General features: G+C 37.2%; 1 protein-coding gene across 1 annotated transcript in view; it reads right to left on the bottom strand.

Annotated features, from left to right (window-relative positions):
- The window catches only part of fam184ab (family with sequence similarity 184 member Ab), a 172,382-nt gene extending 147,634 nt beyond the window's left edge, over positions 1–24,748 (bottom strand). The window contains exon 1 of the mRNA XM_055187037.2: positions 24,082–24,748. Coding sequence (XP_055043012.2) covers positions 24,082–24,264 — 183 coding nt within the window. The 5' untranslated portion in view covers positions 24,265–24,748. The remainder of the gene's footprint in view (positions 1–24,081) is intronic.
- Positions 24,749–25,225: the final 477 nt, after the last annotated feature.

Genomic DNA, 25,225 nt, shown 5'->3' with positions numbered 1-25,225 from the left:
TTTAATAGAAGTCAATGAAGGAGAGGCTTTTCTGAGAAATGTGTGTATTATTTAATAAATAATCTTCATATAATGTTTTACATTTAATAATACTTTTGTTCGAAAGTGTATTTAGGTTTTACTGTTATTAAAGACACGCTATGCAGTTATTTAACCTTAATATAACAGCATCAAAGTTATTTCAGTGGTAAACAAAGTCATAGTAGGGCGAATCATCCTCCTGTTGAAGCTCGAGGGAGGACGCCGCTAGAAAAACCAGCAATGCAAGCTTGAGAGAAGCGCCCCTGCCAAATCTCGCGAGAATCACGACTTGCTTTACGGCAACGACGTCACACACGTTAGGCTTGTTCGACTTTGTGCGGCGCTGCAAGAACCGACCGCCGGATGACGTCAAAGTACCGCGAGAATGATCCGAGACGGCACTTCGACGTCATCCGGCTGTCGGTTCTTGCAGCGCCGCATGAAATCAATCAAGCCTATAACAACAACTGCACGCACGAATTTGAGACGTGAGGCTAAACGATTTAAAAGTTAAGAGTGCGTTCGGAAGAGAGTAGGAAAAGGAAAAGAGAATCTGACCGCGTTAGGAACTGGACAAGAGTCCCACTCGGTCAGGTTTTTACTCGTTGGCGTGAGCTTAAAGACAGCACTGGATGGGATGCTGATCAAGCGATCTTGTTGATGGACTGGTAAGTAAATCTCTCATTTGTTAACTTGTTTGCGGTCTATGTTTTATGTTGTTGCGCTTGCTTGTAGTATGTCATGCGATTATCATGACAACAGTTGTCAATATCTCACATAATTATCAGGACATAAATAAGCCTAGAGGTTGTAAATAGTGTAAACATGCACAATTTGCAAACTATTATGATAAATAGCAATAATCATAGTGACATTATAACGAACAACGCTATGAAATAATGCAACGTACACAATTAACTTTGTCATGGCATTTTGTAATGTTTACTTGTGATTTAACTGCAATCATGTAAAAACGTTATAAGCCAGCAAACGCGGTACTTTATTATTATATGCACTCTACACTTGGAATAAACTTCTTATTATCCTATTACCATCATCTGTAGTTTACTAGACTATGCAGTAGTCTAATATTTGTATGAAATTGTGAAACATTACCTGGTCATTATCTTCGAAGTACTAGAGTGGGAAATTACGACAGTTGCAAGTATTCTCCAGCGACTGTTTGACAAAAACGCTGTAAATGCATAGAGCGGCTTTAAAACTGTGGCCCATTCACCTCACGTCTAAAAACGCGTGTTAAACGTGGGTCAAGGTGCTTCTTCCTTCCGAGGCGTGCTCCTGTAGCATCTTTCATAGCTTAGCAACCATGAGCTGCATTCTCTGGGACGGACGACGAGGAAAACGGAATTGCTAAAAGGATTTAAATGGCTAATCTGTAACTCGCATCAGATCATATCATTGTGCGATCTGTTTGCCAAGAGAAGGGCTGTCACTCAAAAGTACGAGAAGGTGGTGCGGGGTTATTTTGCATCAAGTCACCGCTTCCAATGGTTTTTCCAATGAAATTTTTTACACCAATGGAGCCCATTTTCAAGGTCTCGCCTAGGGCCCCATAACCCAAAGGGCCGTTGAATGCAACACAAACTAAATTAAGAATGAAAAAGCCATCAGGTGCCCAGGTTAGAAAAGATGTAAGATAAGAAACATGCTAAAGATAAAAGTATGTATGTCGCTATGACACTAATCTCGTTAGGAGTATAATATAATATGTATTGTATATAATGTAGTAGGCTAGTATCTATTATATTGTATCTATTACATTGTTCAATGAAAATTCTTTGTTTTTGAATTTTTTTTGTATACTGGTATAAATTATATTTAAATTGTAAAAAGTAACGACTTAAATTATGACTGTTGATAATGATATATGGCTGATGACAATGATATAATGCTTTGTAATGAGTAAATATTTTCAAAAATGCCAAAAATTTTAATAAAAATAATTTTGCTATGGCTTCCAGATTTTAACAATTTAGTTATAATTAAAGAGCACAAATTATACGATTTTTTATTTCCTTTGGGGAGTAAGTGTGTATTTGTACATGTTAACAATATGCAAAATGTACAAATCCCAAAGTAAATGATGACACAAGAAGGACTTTGGTTTTAGTGACTAATATCATTGCCATTGCATGTCCAATAAAGCAGTTTTTAATAAACAGATTAAAATCTTATCTTAAATTGCAACAAGAAACTGAAAAACATAAACTGTAGTTGACTGATGTCACTGATGGGCCAAACATCATCCAAGGTGACCGTTACATTTTTACCAATGGTAAAATAGCAAAGCTTGCTATCTCCCTAAATAAAGTATCTCTGCTTTTATCCATAGCAACTTATAGATGGCATACTCATATCAAAGTTATTTTTAGCTCTGCGAGGGTGGACCGTAATTGCACACCACAGCATGTGAAATGAGGAAATATGTTCCCTTTTTTGATTGGCAGTTCAAACTTAAATAAAAACTTCGGAAACTAGGCACAGCTGCCTGAGCTAAGTAAAAAGTTGCGTAGCGCACAGATCCACCATGCAGGCGTTGTTCCTCCACTGTAATTTCCCTCTCGTTTTTTACTACATATAGGGCTGTGATTGTAGTAATGTAATTTCGTAGCCGATGATTACTTGTTTGCTTAAATCAGTTTATAGGATGCACATTATACATAATGCAGCTGCTACTTAATGCAATGATGAAATGTTTCTCTGTGAGATCTCATCCACTGCGCTGTAAAGCCTAATAAGGTATGAAAACTGTCATCATAGAGACAGTAGTGATGCTTTTGGGAAAGATAACTTGGATGAATGAAGCTCTCCGTGACATTTTTTATCACAGTAATACTTTAGATTACTGATATCATGTGGCATAACAAAATATCTATCGGGATACACTAATATAATATAAATCGTGGTCAAAGTATTTTCTGCCTCACAGATCCAAACTTATTATCATGATAATGGAGAGAGATATCAGCAAATAAATGCTTGGACCACCACTGTCCCTGCAATGCTGTATGCAAGCAGAAAACTTAAAAAAATTATATTATAAAGGATTTATTTAGCTCTTCTATCTAGTTCTGCACAGTATTGTGAAAACTGACATTGTAATATCTTGTATTTTCGTGGTGTTTATTGTGGTATGATGAATACTGAATGACTTGAAACGTTTTGTGCATTGCATTATGGTACTTATACTGACTACCGGTACGTATCATGCAAATCTGATCATTATAACAATCTTCTATACTTTTCTTTAGAACCGTATGAATGGTTACCATTATGTCTTTCACAAGGTGATGTTAATAAATCTGTGATTTCTCTCTGCGTTCTCTTATAGTGTTTAACACTGACAAAAGGCATCTAAAATAGTTTTCCTTTTTAAAAGAAATGCTCTGCATGTTTAGTGATGTCACTGTAAAAAATAATATGCTGGATTTACTCAAAATTTTTGCATCCACTTTTTTTACTTGAAATTGTAAGCAATTGCATAAATTGCTTAAAGGGGACAGAGAATGAAAAACCATTTTTACCTTGTCTTTGTTGAATAATGGTAGTTTACCCGCATTCACGAAAACATACAAAAAGTGCTAGACATGCTAAACATCTCAGTCTAATAGAAATTCCTCTTTTAGAAATATCAGCCAGAAAACGGCCCAATCTGAAAAACTGATGCTTATGACATCACAGGCATCTCACTGCCCCTCCACTTTAAAATAATTGGCTACATTTTTTGAGTGGCAGCAAAGTCAGCCAATCAGTAATGAGATTACAAGTAAAGCCAGTAGGGGGAGCCAAATAGGTGCAAAACCACTTGTTTAAAATCCCCCACCCTAATAGAGCTATCTGAGAGAGGTTTTTAGAAAGCTTCTAAGGCATTACAGACCCAAACAAAAAAAATGTCTACATGTCACATCGCAGAACAAGGATAAATACCCAGTTCAATCATTCTATGTCACCTTTAAAATTCCATGTAATACTTACTTTAAATAAAAGGACGCAAAAATGATAGCACTATATTTTAAAGTAAACCCAGCCTTTATTTTTTCAGTGTATTGCAGTAATATTGTGCAGCACTAATACATGGTTGTATTGTTCATGGTTGCTATTTTTATGCATGTTTCATTTGGATTTTGGATAGCGTTTTTCTGCTGTACACAGCCCGGTTAAAAGTACCAGTCAACCTATTTTTGCGCCCCTACCTGCCAGTTAAGAATCACTGCATTAGAGCACCAATATACTGCAGTAAAATGAATGTCTATATAGGTGTGTGTTTGAGGAGCCATGAAGAGTAAAGTCACATGACTCAGCACTACCAGGGCTCTATGTTCTCTGTAGGACAAAGCTTTCAGTAATGTGCACAAGCCGGTTCACAAGCTTGTGCTTTGACTGGACGTGTTTAAAAGCGCGCTGTTTATGGTGCACATCCACAACGGGAGTTAAACTTTCTCTCCAGTACGTAACTTATTTTAAGTCTTGCATGTTGTGCATATATATTCATGTTGTATAACACATTTATGTTGTATCAAGGCTTAATATTATGTAGAGTGCGTCATATAGAAAGGGCTTTAATTTGTGTTTATTAACCCTTTAGTTTCACTTAATCGCGCAGCTTTTCCTGTTAACACACTTTGTAGTTTATAATACAAAGTGTCATAATATATTTACTACTACTAGTAAATATACTACTAGTAGATACTACTTTTAAACTTGGAGTTTCGGGTAATAACACGTGCACAAAACAAAAAACTACAAAAATCTCCTTTATGGCATACGCCACTTCCTCCACTTCCCTAAAATTCGGACGTGAGAGCGCAACTATTTATTTTCCTGATGTTTTTGTCATGGCCGAAGCAGCAACTAAGAAAAAGAAACCCAAGGTTTTGTCGGAGGATAACAGAAAGAGAAAACGGGAGAGTGACAGCATAAAAAGAAGGACAAAGATCAATTTTACTGGAGGCTACTTGGAGAGTTTAGAGAGAGACTTATATCACGTGACATTGTGGCACTGTGGTGGCGTCATGGACCTAGGACACAGGCGATCCGGGTTCGATTCTCCTTTAAGGCAATATTTTTTTAATATAAAAAGCGACCACCGTTACAACTGACTTGAAAACGTGAGCTACGCGATCTTTTGGCGTATGAAATAAAATAAAACCCATGAAATTATGTTCATATGACATACTGGAAGGCACACTTTGTGACCTAAAGAGTTGTCTTCTTTCCTTTGCGACAGTGCTGCGGCGCTTGTGGCCTCTAGGGGTGCTAGACGTGAAAAATACATGTCTAGCACCCCCTAGTGGCCAAAAAGTTCCATGGTGTGCCTTTAAGAGATTTCAGTTAAAAAACATTAAATTCATTAATAATCTAGTATGTGGTCATAGTTTCTTCAAAATTAAGTTTTATTTGAGTGTTTTTAATAAAAATATTTTCATTTTCACCATGAAGTTTGTTAGCCCAGCCCCCAGTTAATCGAGTACTCGTTTTTCAGAGCTATGGATTAGTCAAAATGAAAAAATGACATAAATGCACATCCCTAAAAGACACGGCATATAAATAATATACATATAACATTATGCATGTTAAAATGAGACATCAGAGTGTTATCCCTCCCTAAAAATATAGTAAAAAATTATGTTTATTATAAAAAATATAATGACGTATGCTTACATTATGCGAGCAAGTGATTAAACAATACAAAAGTGGGTAAAATGCTTTTAAACTTTAGATAAGTTTAGAAGTTTAGTAGTCCACATGAGTCCGCTATGTTAGAAATTATAATGTTACCTAGCAAACAGTAATTACATTTAAATTTAAGTTTAATAAAGTATTTTAGTGTCTTGTTTGTAAACTCCAAAACATTGCAATAAATAAATAGTTTTTAACTAGAATACCAGGTTTCCTCTATACACACATTTTCTTGCATTTGGCTATATTATCTTAGTCCTCTTAAAGGGGCCATGGCACAAGACTTTTTTTAAGATGTCAAATAAATCTTCGGTGTCCCCAGAGCACATATGTGAAGTTTTAGCTCAAAATACTAAATACTAAATAATTTATTATAGCATGTTAAAATTGCCACTTTGTAGGTGTGTGCAAAAATGTGCCGTTTTGGGTGTGTCCTTTAAAATGCAAATGAGCTGATGAAATTCAAACACTGATCACAATGATGGTGGTTTGTTGCAATTAAAACTCAATTTGCTTTTCTCTGCACTAAATGGCAGTGCTGTGGTTGGATAGTGCAGATTAAGGGGTGGTATTATTATAATAAGAGCTCCTTATGACATCATAAGGAGAGCCACATTTTAACAAGCTATTTTTTCATGTGCTTGTAGAGAATGGTTTACCAAAAGTTACTGGCTTGATCTTTTTCACATTTTCTAGGTTGATAGAAGCACTGGGGACCCAATCATAGTCAGATTTTCATGCCATGGCCCCTTTAACCTCTCCCAAATTTCATTCGCACATTTGTGTATCTGTTGCATTCCAGGTCTTGTGTGCATCATCATGTTTGGCAAGTTTGCGATTTCACTGATTTATTACGAAGTATGGTACGATGCAATTGGTTGATGCTCAGAGGGTACGGACTTCAACACACACAGTAACCCGGTCCCAATGAGAGCAGAGGTGATATATCCAATGCCATACAGCTTGCCGAATTGCGTGAAAGAGACAGAATCGGATAACATTAATCAAAACTATATAATTTAGTTATTTAAGGATAGAGGTGTGCATGGAGCTGGTGGATAAGCTTAATAAATGTATCCGTCTATACTCCAAAGCACAACACAAACAAATGTCACTCACAGTCACGTAACAAAGAGAAGGCACTCTTGTCAAATCATCCGCTGAGATTTATGTGGGCTACAGCAGAGTTCTCAGTATTTCTTCAAATCAACAATCTCTCGCTGTGGGCTGTGTCAGAGAAAAGCATTATTCAGCATCATATCAAGAAAATCCTGCAACGATTGCCAAAACCTGAGGGTGGAATGCCCACAGAATAATGTTTCTAGTTTGAGTTACTAAAACAGGAAATCAGAAAGTACCAGGAAGAAATTAAGAACTAGAAAAAGGTGCTGTGATGCAATTTGGCAAAATGTAGAGAGAAAACCTATTTATATTTTCTGGGGGTGGTGTAGTGAGGCGGTAAAAGATCAAGGATAACAACTTTAAGACTGTAAGTCTGAATCCTATAAGCGATCAAGCAAAAGAATTTAACCCACCCAATGTGATTTTGTAGTATTGGATTTGGAACAACATCCCTGTCAACAAACCATATTAGGTTGATGCATAAACAACCTTTTAATCAACCAATCATTTCCCTTTGATTTTAAAAAGTTTGGGAATATGGCTAAGGGGGCTTACACACCAAACACAAATTCGACGATTTGCGCAAATATATTACATATTACGCAAATAGACACAAGCTCACGCGAGACAATGCGAATTGGGCGATGCGAATTGGGCAGCACAATTGCCGCAAAAACACACACTATTCGCCTAACAATATTTTACTCAAAATAAAAATTCGCATGACACATAGTTAAATCCTGCAAGTATAGGACGAGGAACGCGATGCTTCTCGAAACCGCTTCAGAAACATGTACACACTTATTTCATTTTTGTTTCATCTTGTGTCCCTGAACCTCATGTTGTTTGGACTGTAGTGTACTGTAATAAAAGCATCATATAAAATGACTAAAACTAAAACACTTTTCTTGACATCAGTGCTGGTCTAAATGAGCAGACAGGATTAAAGAACACTAGTTCGGCTCTTTGATTTGGAGCACATACACCTACACTTGTTAAAAGCAGGACTGCCCTTGTTTCCTTTATAAGCCATGACCTGCCTTGCTGTAAATCAGTTTTAACGTGACCATTAGATGGTAATGACAGCAGTACCCACCCACACATACAAACCAAGACAAATAACGCTTTTCTTACTAAGTGTTGTTTTCTCCAGTCATAAGTGATTTGATAGGGGACGGTACTTGCAATGCCAAGATCAAGGGTCTAACTTTTAGGAAACATAAAATGTTTCAATTGAACCTGAATGTAGTTATAAAATTGTAAGTGGACTGTCAGAATAAATGGCCACAATCTAAGGTCCCTAGCTGTTTCTAGTGCAGTACCCTTTTAAAAAGTACACATTTGCATCTAAAGTGATCATAAAAGGCCTTAAAGGGTACATATTGGTACCAAATATATGAAGAGTTTGGTTCCAAAACGCGATAAACACCATTTTTAAAATAAAATGAGTTACGGCCAAAATCAGTATAGTATCAGGTCAGTATTAAAATGTAAATTCTTCATTTTATGCAAAATTTGATATCCGCTGTGTTATTCTGTCATCTTTACTCACTTTTTACCAAACCACCACAAACACCAGTATTCCTTTTCTGCACAATGCAATAAATCCGCTCAACCAATCACAGCGCACAATTCCACACATTGTAAACAACAATGGCGGGGCTTTGAATACAGATGGAATCCTAGTTTCCATCATCTACTTTGCTCTTTGTGATCAACAAACAAACAAAATAATACTTTTGATAGCATTGATAAACCTGTGGTGGTTTTCTGTGGCGGGGAAGAAACGTAAGCCATGAAAATCGGATAATTTATGTAATAGGCACTCGGGAGAAGGAAAAATGCCGACTGTTGCTTGTTCTCACAGGACACTATCAAGCTTCTGTCATGCTAAAACATTGAGCCCAGGGGATTTTATGAAAAACTTTACATTGTTTTACTCAAAGTCAATGAAAATCGAGCAGGACCAAAACATTTTACAGCTGATCGCTGTCAAAAAAGTTCAACAAAGACATCCCAAGTATAACCGCAGCAATGACAGTGTTTTTAATATGACAAAGTACTGTAAGTGTTTTGATTAATGCCATTAATGTTTATTTTTAATCGGTGTATACCACTAGTCAACTAAATAAATATAACATGGCAAAGATGAATGCACATTTATATATTGATTCAATAGATTTATAGCATTTTGAAAAAAAAAACTTGTAATGGATTTATTGCATTTTGCGGAAAAAAAAATTGTGTTTGAAAATCTAATTATGGATTTGAATTTTTAATGTTATTATGACCTAAAGATGCTATCTGAAAGTTTGTAACAGAAAATAGTGGTTTTAATCTTGTCACTTTCTTGGTATAGAAAACACATTTTTACCAAAATTAGTCAAAATGGATTTATTGCGTTTTGGAACCAAACTCTTCACATATACTCTAAAAATGTCTGGGTTATTTTTGACCCATAATTGGGAAATATTGGACAGAACACATGCTGGGTTAAAAATAACACAATGTTGGGTTGTTGTTATGCATCCATGGATTAAAACAACCCAGCATTACTGTAGGTCAATTTTAACCCAGCAGTGTATTCGGCCCAATATTTACCCATTTTAGCCATTTTTAGGGGCTAATCACACTGACCGCGCTTTAAACGCTTGGAAACGCAAGGGGCAACGCACTGCCTTTTTTAAAAAAGAGCAGTGGGACCCGGCTTTTTATATTGCTAAGCAACCACCAAGTCAGCTGTCTTGTCAACCAAATATTAAAGCGTGAGCTCTCTTTTGCTGTTAACTGTCATATTAGCAGAAACTTTAAAAAGAGGGCGCTTGCTCTGACCTTGTCTGGGGGTGAAAGGTGCACAAACATGCAGGAGAGAGTGAGCGAGTGGAATCCGGTTCTTCAAAGCAACTGTAAACTTCCCTCGACACAACGTAAGGCCCGCCTCTCCCTTCATTCGATTGGACAATGGAAAAACGCGAATAACGTCGGGGGCTTCTCCGCTCTCAGCGCTCCTTCAAAAGCACGTGCTGCGGCTGGCGGCAAAAACCGAAAGGCGCTCGGCGCGCATAAACAGTGCGTAAACGCTCACTGCCCATAGAATATTATACAAAAAAGGTGCCTGCAACTGCCATAAACGCTTTTGGTGTGATCAGCCCCTTAGAGTGTACGTATTTGTACCCAAATTGCACATATTAGGATCTTCGTAAAGGGTACTGACACAGCGACAGCATGGGACCAATGACTTCGGCAGCAACAAGGCAGCTCTGAGAAATGCATTTGGACAGCCTTCATTGGCAGCGTAATTGAATTCTGCTTAAAATATAAACAGAGAGCGCCTTTGTGATAACTAATCCCATATTTGAAAACTGGAATACTAATGTCTCACTAGAAATACAATCAAAAGGTGTAAAAAGTAAAAATATATAACCTTATTTACACTAAATATGTGCTTCACCAGCTTTCTTGGCTGCCATTTTATTTTTTCAAACTCAACAAATCACATTCCCCGGCACACACATGCATAGATTTGTGGAAAAAGATGTTGAAGATATCTCAGGAGCCAGGAAGTAAAGCAAACATTGGATTCGGACGTGCCTTCCTTGAAGCCTTCCTGCCTTGAAATGCTGCCTCCAAAGGCAATATTTGAGATTTCATACGCAGCCTTGATTTGCAACACAACAAACAAACAAACTGAGAGACTAACAAATCTTGTTTTGAGAAAAACTGAACAAAATTTGAGGCTAATGCATAAAAACAGAAAACCAAAAATTATATGTACTCACAAACTTTTTAATTAAATGCATGTTATTTAAAGGACGTTTAGATATTTTGAATGGCAACTGTGACAAAATAAACTGATGAAACTGATTTTTTTTTTTTTTTTTTTTGCAGTGAAGGTATGTATTTAATAAAGTACTAACACTACAAGTGATTTACAGTAGATGTATTACAGGCACTGTGCCTCTGGAGTAACCCAGGGTTAAGTGCACTGCTCAAAGGCACAATGGTACTAACCAACGGGTAAAATGGCTCCTTAGAGGTTTAAACCAATAACCTTTCAATTACCAGCTTTAACCACCAAACAACCAACCACCAAACAAGACCAAGTAATATAAGACCAAACAACCTTGCTTTCCACTACAATATCAGTGCATGTGAGATCCTGTCTAAACCCACACAAGAAAAAACAGCCAACAGTTGATTTAGGTGTCAACTGCAATTCAGTCTTGAGTCTTCTTTAAAGTAGTTGTCTAGACCGTTCTGACAAAATGGGTGACAATTCATTAGAGACACAAAGAAACGATAACACGCTGTGGGACCCACACCCGCATAAAATAACAGCTGCAATGAGGACTTTAAATGTGGCCCGCACCTCAAACCTTCATCCTCGTATTCATTTGAGGAAGCAATGGATCTTCATCAGAACCGTGCCAAAAGCATTTACCTGTTGCCCTTCACTGGTCACCCTCAATACATTCAGCTTTAAAACACCTGAGGAAAGCAAACTATCTTTAACAGTTCAACAAAAAATAGACAAAGCCTTGCAAAAAGAGAAAAAATGTTCACTGCGGGCCATTGTGCGACTGACTTTCCAAGGATCCAAGATAATGGCACTGTAATGATTACGGAAATGTCCTTGCTCATTATGCGCTCAAATATTCCTGCTACAAGCAATGTTTTACCATTACAAAAAGCGATTAGTTTGAGATTAAACAAACAAAGGCGATGCTTAAAAAAATGCGAGCCCTTATCAACTATCACCTAAATTAATAGGTTTTTCCTACAGCGTATAACTATTGTACGCTCCGTCCAATCAGATATTACAGCCTAATCACCTCATTAATATTCATACCCACATGCTAATTTCGGTGAGCTATGTTGCTATGTTTATCGGCTTGAAAAAAATGTGTTAAAGACAGGTCATTGAAAAAAGCCAAGGTCTTGAGATCGCACCTAAACAGAACACCGATTAGACTTAACCACAAAAAAAAACCAATAGTGAAACAATGCGACTTAACGGACTTCAACTTGACTTCAGGCTAAAAATAGGTATTTTTCCAGCCTCGATTCATCAGAGCTACAGGCAATCAGTTAAAAATGTGTGGTGAAGTTGAATGAGCTTCTTATCATTGATCTTGCCTTTACCTTGAGGACTCGGTCAGTTCAATAAACACGATAGCACGGAAAGTTGATTGCCTGCTAGAAGATTGAAAGAAATCATCCCAACGGTGAGCGGCACCGCCTTATCGACACAAAGCAGACCCTGGGTTACCCAGGATACTTTGCTGCTTTTCACACAGGTACAGTGCAACCTTTGCACTGTCGGCCACAGGAGGCAGACCAAGCCGAGGTCTGGGTCAGGTCTGTACAAACACGGCACTGACCGACAACATGTATGAGAGTATGCAACTGAAATGTTTTTTAATCAGAATTAAAGATGTTGTATTTAAAAACCTTTCCCCTAGGAAATAACGTCCAAAGCTTGCATTCATTATAAGTGTAATATTGCATGAGGACGTATGGGTAAATTATAGTAGTGCGTAGGTTCTACGCCATAGGCTGTGCAAAGCTCTTCGTAGCTTGACGAGCACCATAGCTGTGTCTGAAACCGTCCCCTCGTTCACTATTCCCTATATGGGGAATGACAATTGAGTCCACTATATAACTGCTTATAATATTTATTAACTGCTGTTTATTTATTGTTTAATGAAAATGTGTATTAGATTTTAAATAAAAAAGATAACGCAATTATTTTTCATTTGTTTATTTTCAAAAAGTGGAAAATAACTGACAACAAGAAGTAACAAAACTGTATAAACCTAAATGTTTGGTGTTTACTGTCAGTATCCTTTAGCTGATTCAAGTTACGCGTTCGTCTCCCGTTGCATCATGGGAAATATGAGTGAACGAACGAGTGTACATCGTATGTACCCTCAAAATCAGAGTGCATTGTGGGTAAAAAGTTGTGAATGAATGTAGGAAATGAAGTTGTCCCCTTAGGTTTTGGACACCACTACAAAATGGCCGACACCCGATATAGTGCACTATATAGTGGATAGGGAGCGGTTTCAGACACAGCTCTAGTCAAAATTTTAACAATGCGCCCGTTCTGGCCAAGCTGCTGCTTCTTTGGCTATTGCACTAATACTGTGAGTTACACGCATGGATACTGCCTACTAGCGGTCTGCATGTGTAATTGCACATAGAAGCAGACAAAAACGCAGAAGTATGAATGATAACAGACGTGTAGCCTACTGCTGTAGGACCTACGCATAACTATAATGACCACTTCAGGATGTATCCGGTTGCATACTGATACTGGCACCAAAAGCAAATACTTTGTGATGGAAAGTACATACTTTTCATCTAGTAATACAGCACAAACAAAATGGAGAATATGACTAAATCATAAAACTTGATGCAAAAAGCCTTTGTTTTTGCAATCATCTATGATGCTAAACGTAGGCAAAGTGGCAAAAAAGCAGTTGGACGTGTTACGGAGTATTTCTGTGCCGAATGCACTTCCCCAGGGTTCGTACAAGTTTCGGAAAGTTTTTTCGACTACAGGTCCAGCGGACATTTCAGGGGTTTCTATACGCATCACTTATTTTTATGGGCACTTTCCCCGGAAAACCCCGCCCACCCGTTAATCAGCGGGAGACGCTAGAACTTACAAACATTACATCACGCGACAGCTTTGTTTAATTTTAAAACTCAACAATGGCACGAAAGAGGAAGTGTGTTTGATGTGCTGGATTTCATTGAAAAGTCCCAACCGGGTCATGAGTTGCATGCGGTAAGTAAGACTTCTGTCTTATGTTGGAAATAGACACGTAAGTGTATATTATATAAATGAAACAAACATGTAGTGAATCATAAGTTAAACAGTGTTGTATAGTGTAGCATGACTCGGACTCGCTCCTCCTGCGGTAGTAACTCCTCCTTCTGCATTTTTTGGTACGTTATCGGAAAGAATCGGTAAAGCTAATCTTTCTTTTATAAATCTGATTAAACTAAAGACTCTTCAGAGATATAAACAATGTAATACTACCCTATAGGTACTCCAGATTAACATCAGAAATGCAGAAACAGCGTGTGTTATGTGAGCTGTAAATGCACAGCGCTACCTGAAATAGAGTAAAGGGTGGTTCATATTTTAATGATAACCATAACATTAACTATAACAATATTAGCACCCACACCACCAGACAACAACTTTATGTTAATTTAATTACATGCCGCAGTACTCGCGCAAATCATTTACCTTTAATGGCATTGACTAACATTATATTAAAAACTATGCTAATTAAATATGCTGTTCTTGCTGCATTTACAGCAGCTACAACCAGCAGATGTCCTCAGCTTGCTGGGTTTTGCGTATCTAAATTTGTGTAATCATCTTATCTATCGGCATAGTCATTGTAGTTATCTTTATTGTCCATTGTGTGAACGTCCCTTAACTCTTTCCCCGCCATTGACAAGTTACCTCGTCAATTAAGAGAAACACTTCCCTGCCAATGACGAGTATTTCTGGCGATCCGTAATACCGCTATTATCCACCAGTTGGCGCAACTTATAAAACCGGGAAGTATAGGGCAAACAGCTGTATGTCCAGATATGTTTTCAGGATCGCCCTTAATCTGATCTCTCAAAAGTCCTTCACAAAAATTTAATGAAACCTACCCATATTTGAAAGGTGATATAAGGAGATCAAATGAAGGTAGGATGAAACTTTTTTGTTTGAAAGCAGAGGGTCTGTTCTTTCATTTGATATACTGTATGTTTGTATATTTAAAGAAGAACATTTTGAAAATCATGAAAAAAGTTAACGCCGGCCTCACCCCAATCTCCCACTTTAGTCTAAAATATATGCAAACATACGATCTGGGACATACTAATCTTGCATAAAAGATATCGAGGGAAAGAATGAGAGAGAGAGGGTTGAAGGCGTAAGGTGTTAAAAACAACAAGTAGCACCTTTTGATGTGATAGTCAAAACATATTGGACTCACATCCTACAGCACTTGGAACATCTCTTCCAATGCCACTTTCTGCTACATACACAAGGGAAGACTGCGTAAAGAGACTAAAAACATGAAAAAATCCATCTGACACATAAGATGAATGAAGACTGAGATGCCTACAATCCACCAGGTCCCGCCGAACATTAGAGGTCTAACGGAGGTTGGTCAATCTTCGCCTCCTCCACCAGCAAACCTCTGCTGCACAACGAAAAAGCAATTTCTTTCTTTCCACTGTATAAACAAATTCATGCTGCCAGCAATCGAAAGAAGAAAACATTCTTTTATCTCCAGCGTTCCCAACTCTCTCCAGACTCCTTGACTGCTTTCACCACCCCGGTCGGATGATGACAGAAGAGGCTATGCAGAGGAGAAAACAAGAATCCAGCAGCACAGGGCTTTAGGGAGTTTAAGCACCCTCTCCTATCAACACTGACCTGATACAATAATGCATACGCAGCTTCTTTATACTCTTGGGCTTTTTCAGCTCAGGAAAAACCCCAGTGTGTCTGTTGCTCTGACAGAAATATTGATTCGTTTAAAGCCCTCACGCTGCCAACACGAATGCCTTTTCTCAGTGAATTGTACAAATGGGACTTGTTTGGTGGTGTGGTAAGCGTCTCAGACAAAATGCTAAATGTTCCCCATTTGTAAGTTGCTTTGGATAAAATCCTCTGCTGAATGAATAAATTCGATTCGATGAAATGTGAGAGGTTGCTTGGATGTTGCTTTCATATTTCGGAAAACGTATTGTGTTTGCACACCAAAATCAAAGCAAATATACGGATTGCGTTACTCGCCCTATAGGCCGTACTTATTAAAAATGTAGGTGAAGAAAAGTAGCCGATCCACAATTGCAAACATTGTGGTGACGAAAATGCTCCAGAGAGAGCATTTAGAGATTACTTAACACCAATTTAATCTTTATGTAAGATATACACATTTTTTGTACTGCTAAGCTAAAATTGTTTATTGTTTGCCTTAATAAAGTGTGTAAATAAAACATACAGTGGTTATATTAAAAACTTTTTTCGACTTTTTTAAAAAGCTTAATAAAATGTATCAATAATTATCGCTATCAAATGATATATCATACAGAGCCCGTCTCATGACATGGTAAAACTTTTTTTTTTTAAATCGTGGCCACGAATTAGCAATTCATTCCCACGAATGATTAAATCGTGGCCACGTTTTAGTAATTCGTTCTCTCGTTTAAGCTAAATCGTGTCCACGTTTTAGTAATTCGTAAGCTTGTTTAAGTTAAATCGTGGCCACGTTTTATTAATTAGTGCCCAGAATTTAATTTAAACCATCGGGATATTAACACAATGCTAACACATCTGTTAAAAGATTAAATTCAATATAGACATTATTAATGACCCATACTAAATGCAGTTTTATAAATTCCTGCCAAGAATTTCATTAAAATCATCGGAATAGTGACGCTTATCGCAGCTTAATGCATTAATACATTGCTATTAAGGATAAAATTCATACACCTTATGGCTCGTATATATACAGTTTTATTAACTCCTTTCCAGAATTTCATAAAAAACATTGGGACATAACGTGAGCTAACGCATTGATCATACATCTTTGGTCTTAAACCGTTTTATTAATTCCTGCCCCGGAATAATAAAAAAAAACATGAGGACATTAATGTGAGACTTTACGCATCAATACAGTGCTATTTTAAGATCAAGTTTACTATATACCTTATTAATGAGTCATACTTCATATACCTGTGCAGAATAAAAAAAAAACCTTAACACAACCTTAAGGACATTAACATGACGCTTAATGCATGCTAATGCATTAAATACAGTAAAAGATCAAAATCACTATACATACAAACATATTCCGTTTTATTTATTCCTGCCCAGAATTAAAAAACATATTGGGACATTAACGTGACACAGTAACTAATTAAACTAAATCATTCATTAACACAATGTGTTAGCATTGTGTTAATGTCCCGATGGTTTAAATGAAATTCTGGGCACTAATTAATAAAACATGGCCACGATTTAACTTAATCGAGGGAACGAGTTAATAAAACGTGGGCACGATTTAATAATTCATGGGAACGAATTGCTAATTCGTGGCAACGATTTTAAAAAAAAAGTTTTACCATGTCATGAGACGGGCTCCCTAATATCAACGTTATATCGATGATAAACATTTTAGCTCTATTGCCCAGCCGTGATGTAAAATGTTCATAACATTTCATCTCTAAAACTGGTGTGTTTTCATAAACGTAACTAAATCAAACAAACGCAGGAACCAGATCATTTTATCCGCATGTAGATGAACAGAAAGGTCAAAGCAAAAAGTAAAAAAAAGGAAAAGCAATATAATTTTCAATTCCCTTCCTCCCTGTGGCGCTGGGAATGTTTATTAAAATATAAAGCATTGAGGATTTTAAATGCATAAAAAGGGTGCAAATGACCATGAGGTTCAAAGGCAGTCGAAGAGACAGCCGGTGTAAAAACACTCGTTTTCATTTGCTTTGAAGTATATCACAGCTCCATTTATATGACCACATGAAAACGATCAGCTACTGGCATGAAGACACAGTCGATTTAATATTGCAATGAGGTTGTTAAATGATGCAAACTTGGGGTTAAAAGATCCACTCTTTCAGTGAATCATCTCCACTGGTTATGTCATCCGATGTTAATTTAAGTAAAAAAAAAAGAATCGTACAATCACACATAAGTGAGCATGACTTTAATGTTTGGTGTATTTCGACCTGTGCTGTCACCCCAGTACGACACAAAGTTGTCATCACTAATGTGTGTTTCCAAAGTATTCCTCCAGTAAAAAAAATCACAGATTATCTCCAGATGTTGTAATAAAAGAGCAGATGGATCATTTAAATATTTAGCTCATTAAGTGTAGCTCATTAATGTACATTGTCTTGACAGTATATACATATAATTATACCTTGGCCCGAATGGCTGATTGTGATTGATCAATTGCGCATTCTGCAACCACTTCTCACATCATAAAATAAATTAAATTTAAATCTATATTTTATGTCTTTTTATTTGGTAAACAACCATGTAATTAGTCAGATTATGCACTGCCAGCTTGCTGATATGTGCCAATAAATATAATACACAATCCTGACCTTGTAACTGCACATTATTTGGTAAAAATATAATTAAATCCAGGTTTGAAGGATTTAATATTCATTGATATCTCTTCTTTGAATAAAAATACTGTGGATAAACCTTCCTGCCCATTTAATCTAACAATAGGTACTAATACTGCAGGTTTATGATCCATTTTTCCATAAGGTGCTTATCTTAATGAGGTGAAATGAAACATGAAACAAATCAAAACATGTTCTGTAAAGGTTAATATGACTTTTCTGCTACATTTGCAGAAATACGGTTTGGTCGTGACAGCTGGCTTATTTTATTTTGCCTCCTTTTCTTTTATTCAAAAGGTGAAGCACTTAGGTAATGAGATTTTGGGACAAAAATATATTTATAACAGTACAAGGCTATCAGCGAATTCTTCTTAAAATGGTCATTTTAACAAAAGCTCTTACTAAACACAAAAAACCTTATTAACTTTCAATAATCTCGCAGAAGAAAGAGACCAATATTTGATGTACTAGGTGTGGCTATGATACAAATGAGGACCTATAAGCCGCTAAACGCCACCTTCGCCAAAATAAGATGATTACCAAATGCTCTTGGCACATATTATATGTTCATCAAATACTTTCACGTAAAATCTGGTTAATCCCGGCCTCAAGCCATTCAGAAATACCAGTTTATTGGGAGAATCTATTGAGAGTCTGATAAAAAAATGTTAATTTACAAAAAAACATGTCAGACGCACTTTATGAGCCCTAGTTTAACGATCTAAGCGCATTGTCTTAAGCGCACAGCACAACGTCTAAATGGGCATGTCCAAATGTACTTTTGCGAAAGTCTACTAATTTAACGACGGGAAAAATGCTTTGTGCACCGAGCGCATGGTCGAAAAGGGTTGGTCCTATTTTTTTAATGAGTAATGGGAGTATTTTGGACATAACGTGCAATAAACCAATGAGAGTCTCAGCTCTAAAAGCCATTTGTGCTGGCGCTATGTCTAATCCCTATTTAGATGACGGACTTTGTAAACTAAAAAACTAAGTGGAGGAAGAAGATCCCCAGTTTAAGATTAATGTTAAATAATTGTGTTGTTTTTCACTTGTATTGAAATTGTTATTTTTTATTAAAACCTTTTAGTCTCTTTTAGTCATGGAAGTAAAAAAGCAGGCTTTTAATTGCTTTAAATGTATGGCTATCCAATATCATCAAAAAATAATTTACAAGTATGTAAGAAAAGGTTTGTACTCTAAAAATATTTTATTTGTAACAAACAGGAGATAAAGAATTTACAAACGGCTCTCCGCACGTTTCAGCGTCACGAGTTTTATAAAGCATTGCTTAAAAATGTTTCTCATCTCACCATATCCACAGGTACAGAGTCATCATATACATTAAATCCATGAGGTAGCATTTAAAAAAACATTTAAAAACAGATGCTTACCAGGGTACAGGTGAAGCAGCTCTTTGCGCCTTCTAACGTCTCATAAATAGTCCTCATTTATGTCCAAGAGACTCAATAATAATCTTTTACATTCAATCCTTTAATCTTTCATATTTAAAAGCGTTTTTGTGCTGCTGCGCATTCATGTATGTGATAAGCAAACCCGCTTGTCGGCCAGTTTATAGGCGCATATTACTAATGCGCTCTTTAAATAACAAAAATCATATTGCACCATTGACTTTAGACTTTAGACCAGGTTTTTGTTGGTCAATGGCGTAGTCTATTTTAGTTGCCTCAAAATAGCAACGCGCCAACGATGCGCCTGAACACAACTTGTTTTCTAACGTTTCATAAATAGTCCTCATTTATCTCCAAGAGACTCAATAATAATCTTTTAGATTCAATCCTTTAATCTTTTATATTTAAAAGCGTTTTTGTGTTGCTGCGCATTCATGTATGTGATAAGCAAACCCGCGTTGTCGGCCAGTTTATAGGCGCATATTACTAATGCGCTCTTTAAATAACAAAAATCATATTGCGCCATTGACTTTAGACTAGATTTTTGTTGGTCAATGGCGTAGTCTATTTTAGTTGCCTCAAAATAGCAACGCGCCAACAATGCGCCTGAACACACCTCGTTTTCTAACGTTTCATAAATAGCCCTCATTTATCTCCAAGAGACTCAATAATAATCTTTTACATTCAATCCTTTAATCTTTTATATTTAAAAGCGTTTTTGTGCTGCTGCGCATTCATGTATGTGATAAGCAAACCCACGTTGTCGGCCAGTTTATAGGCGCATATTACTTATGCGCTCTTTAAATAACAAAAATCATATTGCGCCATTGACTTTAGACTTTAGACCAGGTTTTTGTTGGTCAATGGCGTAGTCTATTTTAGTTGCCTCAAAATAGCAACGCGCCAACAATGCGCCTGAACACACCTCGTTTTCAGACCAGAACGCCCATGGGCGCAAAAGGGGGAGCAAATGCATTTGCTATTTATTTTGCTCAGGGTGAAAACTAGCAAAAGACACTGGCGTCGCGCATTCCGCTGCATTGCGCCGGGTGTAAGATAGAGCCCAAAGGGTTTTGCATCCAAGCTCTTCAATCGTTTCTTTGTAAATATTGAAATAAATGTACATGCATGCATTAAAATGTTTATGCCTCTGGAATTTGTTTAGCTAATTTGGTGATAATAGGGATTCAGGCTGCATTTTTTTCCCAACAAGGCTACTTAGTGTTTTGTGTTACTGTAATTGTGCCATGCCACTTCTTGTGTTACCAAAGTAAGCATGTAAGCCATTCTCTTAAGTAAACACTGTTACAACACTTAAACACTGCGTCCAAGCCTTGATGCCCTGGGCTTTAACCATCTGCTGTGTAGTACCGCCTGCATTTCTCCAGATAACACACAAATTATTTTAAACCCTGGATTAGGACACACACGGCGTCCTTCAAACACGTGACTTCACATGCATGGCTGCATGGGCGAAGCATCTGGTAAAGCAAAACAACAATGCTTTTAATGCACAGCTAAAGGAACCAAAGTTTAAGAAGTAACCCATCTCTTGGGACCATGCAGAGAAAAACCAGCATTGTGACAAAAACTGAGGGAATAATGGATTAAGAGAGAACAACCTATTTTTGTACAAATGGCAAGTTACAGTAGTCATACAGGGCTTCCATATAATGTAATTATGTTACATAACACATAATAAGAATAAATTTCAGTTATGGTTTGATGCAATCTGAAAGGGATGTGGTCTAAATTGTTCTACTTTTCTGTATATTAACTTGCAGAATCCTCAGAATATTTGAACTTTTTTCGATTATTTTGAAATGATTGTACTGATTTGACAGTTGTGTGGTTGTTATGTAAGTAGCAAACTTTTTGAGTAAAGTGTTATTAATAAAAAGAGAGGTGAGAACTACCGTATATTCATGAGGAAAGAATAGAGGGGTACTGTACTAACCTATGAGCATTAACGTAACCAAATCTACTTAGAAAGATTTCTGCAGCACCTAAGCCTCTAAAGGAGATCAATACAAATAAAAAGCTTTGAGATCAACTATAAAAAAGCATTTGTGTGTAAAGCATCAATTGTTTTGCACAAACAACCTGTAGGAGGTAATTGAATTGCAGCTTAATGCTCCGAGATTATTGATACGCATCGGGAGGCCTAGGACCATCTGGAGGTTCTGGTTCTGACATGGAAAATTCCCAAGATAGACCATAAGCAGCCAGGGAAAATTAGAGAGAGCTTCATGACGTCTATTAATTTTTTACGTAATGAAGGGCCGGCAAAGAACTAAGGCATTGTTTAAGAAACATAAGAACATCAGAAACTAATTGCAGTCCAAGCAGGGGGGTCCTATCTAAAAAACTCTATATATATATATATATATATATATATATATATATAAGATGTAGATGGCACATTGTCACCGAATGTTAATGAACTCTCATGCGAAGATGACAGCGTAAGTTACGCAAAACAACGTGTGACATGAGCTAATCCAATCAAATTTGAAAATAGCTGCATTTTACAGCGCAGCATTCTGATTGGTCAATCTATCAATCAGACTAAGAAATCAACATTTTCTTATTTTATTTTTAGCAATTGGAAAATTGAGGGGGCCAGACATGTAAATGAGGGGGCCAAGGCCCACCCAGGCCCCCTCGTGGCTACGCCCCTGAGTCCAAGACCTCTGGATACATTAATGCTCTAGTCAAACCTTGTAGAAGTAGATAGATTAATCGGTTTTGCCGATTAATCGGCACCTATAATTAATTGTTAGAACAATCGTCTATTAGCAATAAATCCATGCCGTTTTTCTGAGTGTGTCCGTTGCTACATATCATTATAAAGTAATAAATTGGCTGAATAGATGCTGCATTAGCAGAGAAACAACAACAGTTGGAACCTAAGGTTGTCATCAATGCTGACAGGACAATAATATTAGTATTACCTGAAACATTTACACAAGAATACACGCAGATAAATCCAACCCAAATGTTTAATATCATGATTATAACCATCACATTGCATTAGTTTATATCCAGCTTGTTACTTTTATTCATGATTTATCCATATTTTAAGTAAATATTGAAAGAAAGCGAACTATATGCACTGCAGCTGTTAAAGGGATAGTTTGGCCAAAATGATATTAAACCCATGATTTACTCACCCCGAAGCCGTCCGAGATGCATATGTCAATCATTTTTCAGACAAACACATTTTCAGTTATTTTAGAAAATGTTAATAAATATGCATTTTTGAAAATTTCAAGTTGCTACTTAACAATCAGATACCAATGGGTTAAAGACCCAGTAAAATGAATCCTGCATGCAAATATAAAAAATGAAAAAATCCACTAGATACATTTTTGATGATACATCAATTCTCTGCTTCAGATATGTTTACAGCTTTGACCCAGAGGTCCATGTTTAATGACTATCTGACAGGTGCATCAATATTTGCCATGCACTGTTATCTCTTTCATTAAGGCCCATGACCCCCTATGGTAAGATTGCACAAGACCAAATACAGTATAGCTTCAAAAGCCTTAAATACTTTTGCAAGTGAATGGGAGACAGTGGGCTTTTTTCTGCCATCTCATACAGTATCTTCTTTCACCACCATATCCCCTTAGGGGCTCTGTACAATGCACTTGATCTGATTTGGAGCAGCTAAGGTACAACAACAACTACAGAACAAGACAGTTGCCTTCACAAATATTGAAAGATATTATAATTGACAGCCATTTACGGCATAGAGGATTTGGATGCATATTTAATGAAGGCGCCTATACAGATCCATCATTATATAAGCACGCCATGTAACAGGGCTCTAACTGACTACAGCTTAAGTGCCCAAAAAATAAGAAAGTATGTTTAGGAAAAAACATACCAAGACAACCATCATATTCCAACCAGGGCTGAGAGGATCATAGCATCCAGCAGGTATTTTTAATATTTACAGACATATATTCATTACATTCTTTTTTATCCTGTTTTGAGGATATGATCTTAAATTTATTAATCTTATTAAATATAACTAATTATATCGTACAGTCCTATTTTTCTTCACTATAAATGTCGCTTAATAAAGGAAATGGACAGAGTCAAACACTGTGCTCATGGGCTTCTTGTCTTACTCTTATAAAGGGAACAAACTTGTTAAAACAGGTTCCCAAAAGATTTTTGTCAGGCTGTGTGGTTCCTTAAAGAAACTTCAACATCCACAGAACCTTTATGTGTTACACAAATGGCTCACATAGTTACATAGGGTTTCATAAAAAGATGCAAACTAAAAGGTTCTTTGGGGAAACAAAAGTTATTCTTCTAGGGCATCTTTTCAGCACTTTTATTTCTAAGAAAGGAGGCTGGAAAATATAGCAGGTGCTTCATCATGATTACCTACAGTAGTACAATTCATAACCACTGAATAAAAATAACTATGCTGTGATGTCATTACGCATTCAATAATACAATGCAACCAGGTTTAAATCCTCAAGGCCAGTATGTATTAATTTGAATGGCGGTCTCTCCGTGAGCATCACACTCCAGTGTGATTTTCTCTAATACATGACTGCCCTTAACGCGCGTGAAACTGCAATAAGCACACACATGGCATTACGCATCTCCATAAAGCGCGCAAAATTACCTTGGTCAGCTGCGCTATCTTCTTGCTCATCTTCAGATGGAGGTCTTGCGTGTACTCGAGGGTTGAACCTGACGGGAAGGATGATGTGTTGGTAGATGTGGATGTAGAAGTGCTGGTATATTTCCCAGTCGTTGCGCTTCCATTGGGGTTATAATAATGCTGCCAGCCGGCTCCAGTCGCCATCTTCACGATATTACTGTAGTATGACTGTAATATAAAATTAAAACAGGAAAGGCAAGTGCAGACGGTATCGTTCTTCTTTCGATTCCGATAAATACAAAATATACACAGCGATAGTCAATGCGTTAATCCATTGTTTCACTCGCATTAAAATCGTCTGTCCGTCTATTGTCAATACAATAAACACAATTCAAAAAGCCAGAAAACGCGCATTTTGTCCGAAAAGGTGGCGCTTTTTATAAACTGACACGATACGTCAGGTGCATTGGATGTCTGGCATTCCTCGCGAGCCGCTGCGCGCGGCGCGTTTAAAAGGCCGAGCGCGCGTCTGATGCGGGTGCGAGCGCCGGGGATCTGTAGGACGCGAGAGCCGGTTCGGGTGTGATCTCGGTTCCAGACATTTCTGTCGGTTCGTGTGTGTCCGCTGCCGTTGCTGCACCGCTGCTGCGCGAGTGTCTGTCTGTTACCATGGATCGCCTCAACAGTTTACATTATGCCAGTGACGTCAGTTCCGTTGACACGCCTCCTTGATTTCATGCGCAGCCGGAACGGAGTATGACATCAAGTACCGCGATATTGATTCCAGGACTGAACTTTTAAATCGCTCTCGCGGTATTTTAATGCAATCTGGGCATAGCACCGTAAAGCTGAACACACCCGTGCTCGTCTTACGGAGATGCGATGCAATTTGAAACGTAAAAAAAAGGGATATTTTTGCCCCATCTTTCTGAGAAAATGAACACCTTTCATTTTATTGGATTTTATTGTATTTATTAAATTATTTTTGTTGTGGTAAAATATTAACAATTTGCAAAACAACGTGTCCGGTTTTTCTTATTACAATTACCTATCCATGGGTTTATTATTGTTAAAGTGTAGTATCGTTTTTTTTTTTTTTTTTTGGTTACCATTTGAATTACCATGATTTTACTACAATTATGTGGTTAAAGTACAGTGGCTTACC

This window comes from Misgurnus anguillicaudatus, chromosome 18, assembly GCF_027580225.2.
Source record: "Misgurnus anguillicaudatus chromosome 18, ASM2758022v2, whole genome shotgun sequence".
In the NCBI taxonomy this organism is placed as follows: domain Eukaryota; kingdom Metazoa; phylum Chordata; class Actinopteri; order Cypriniformes; family Cobitidae; genus Misgurnus; species Misgurnus anguillicaudatus.
The sequence above is the reverse complement of the archived record's forward strand: the minus strand, read 5'-3'. Positions and strand labels throughout refer to the sequence as shown.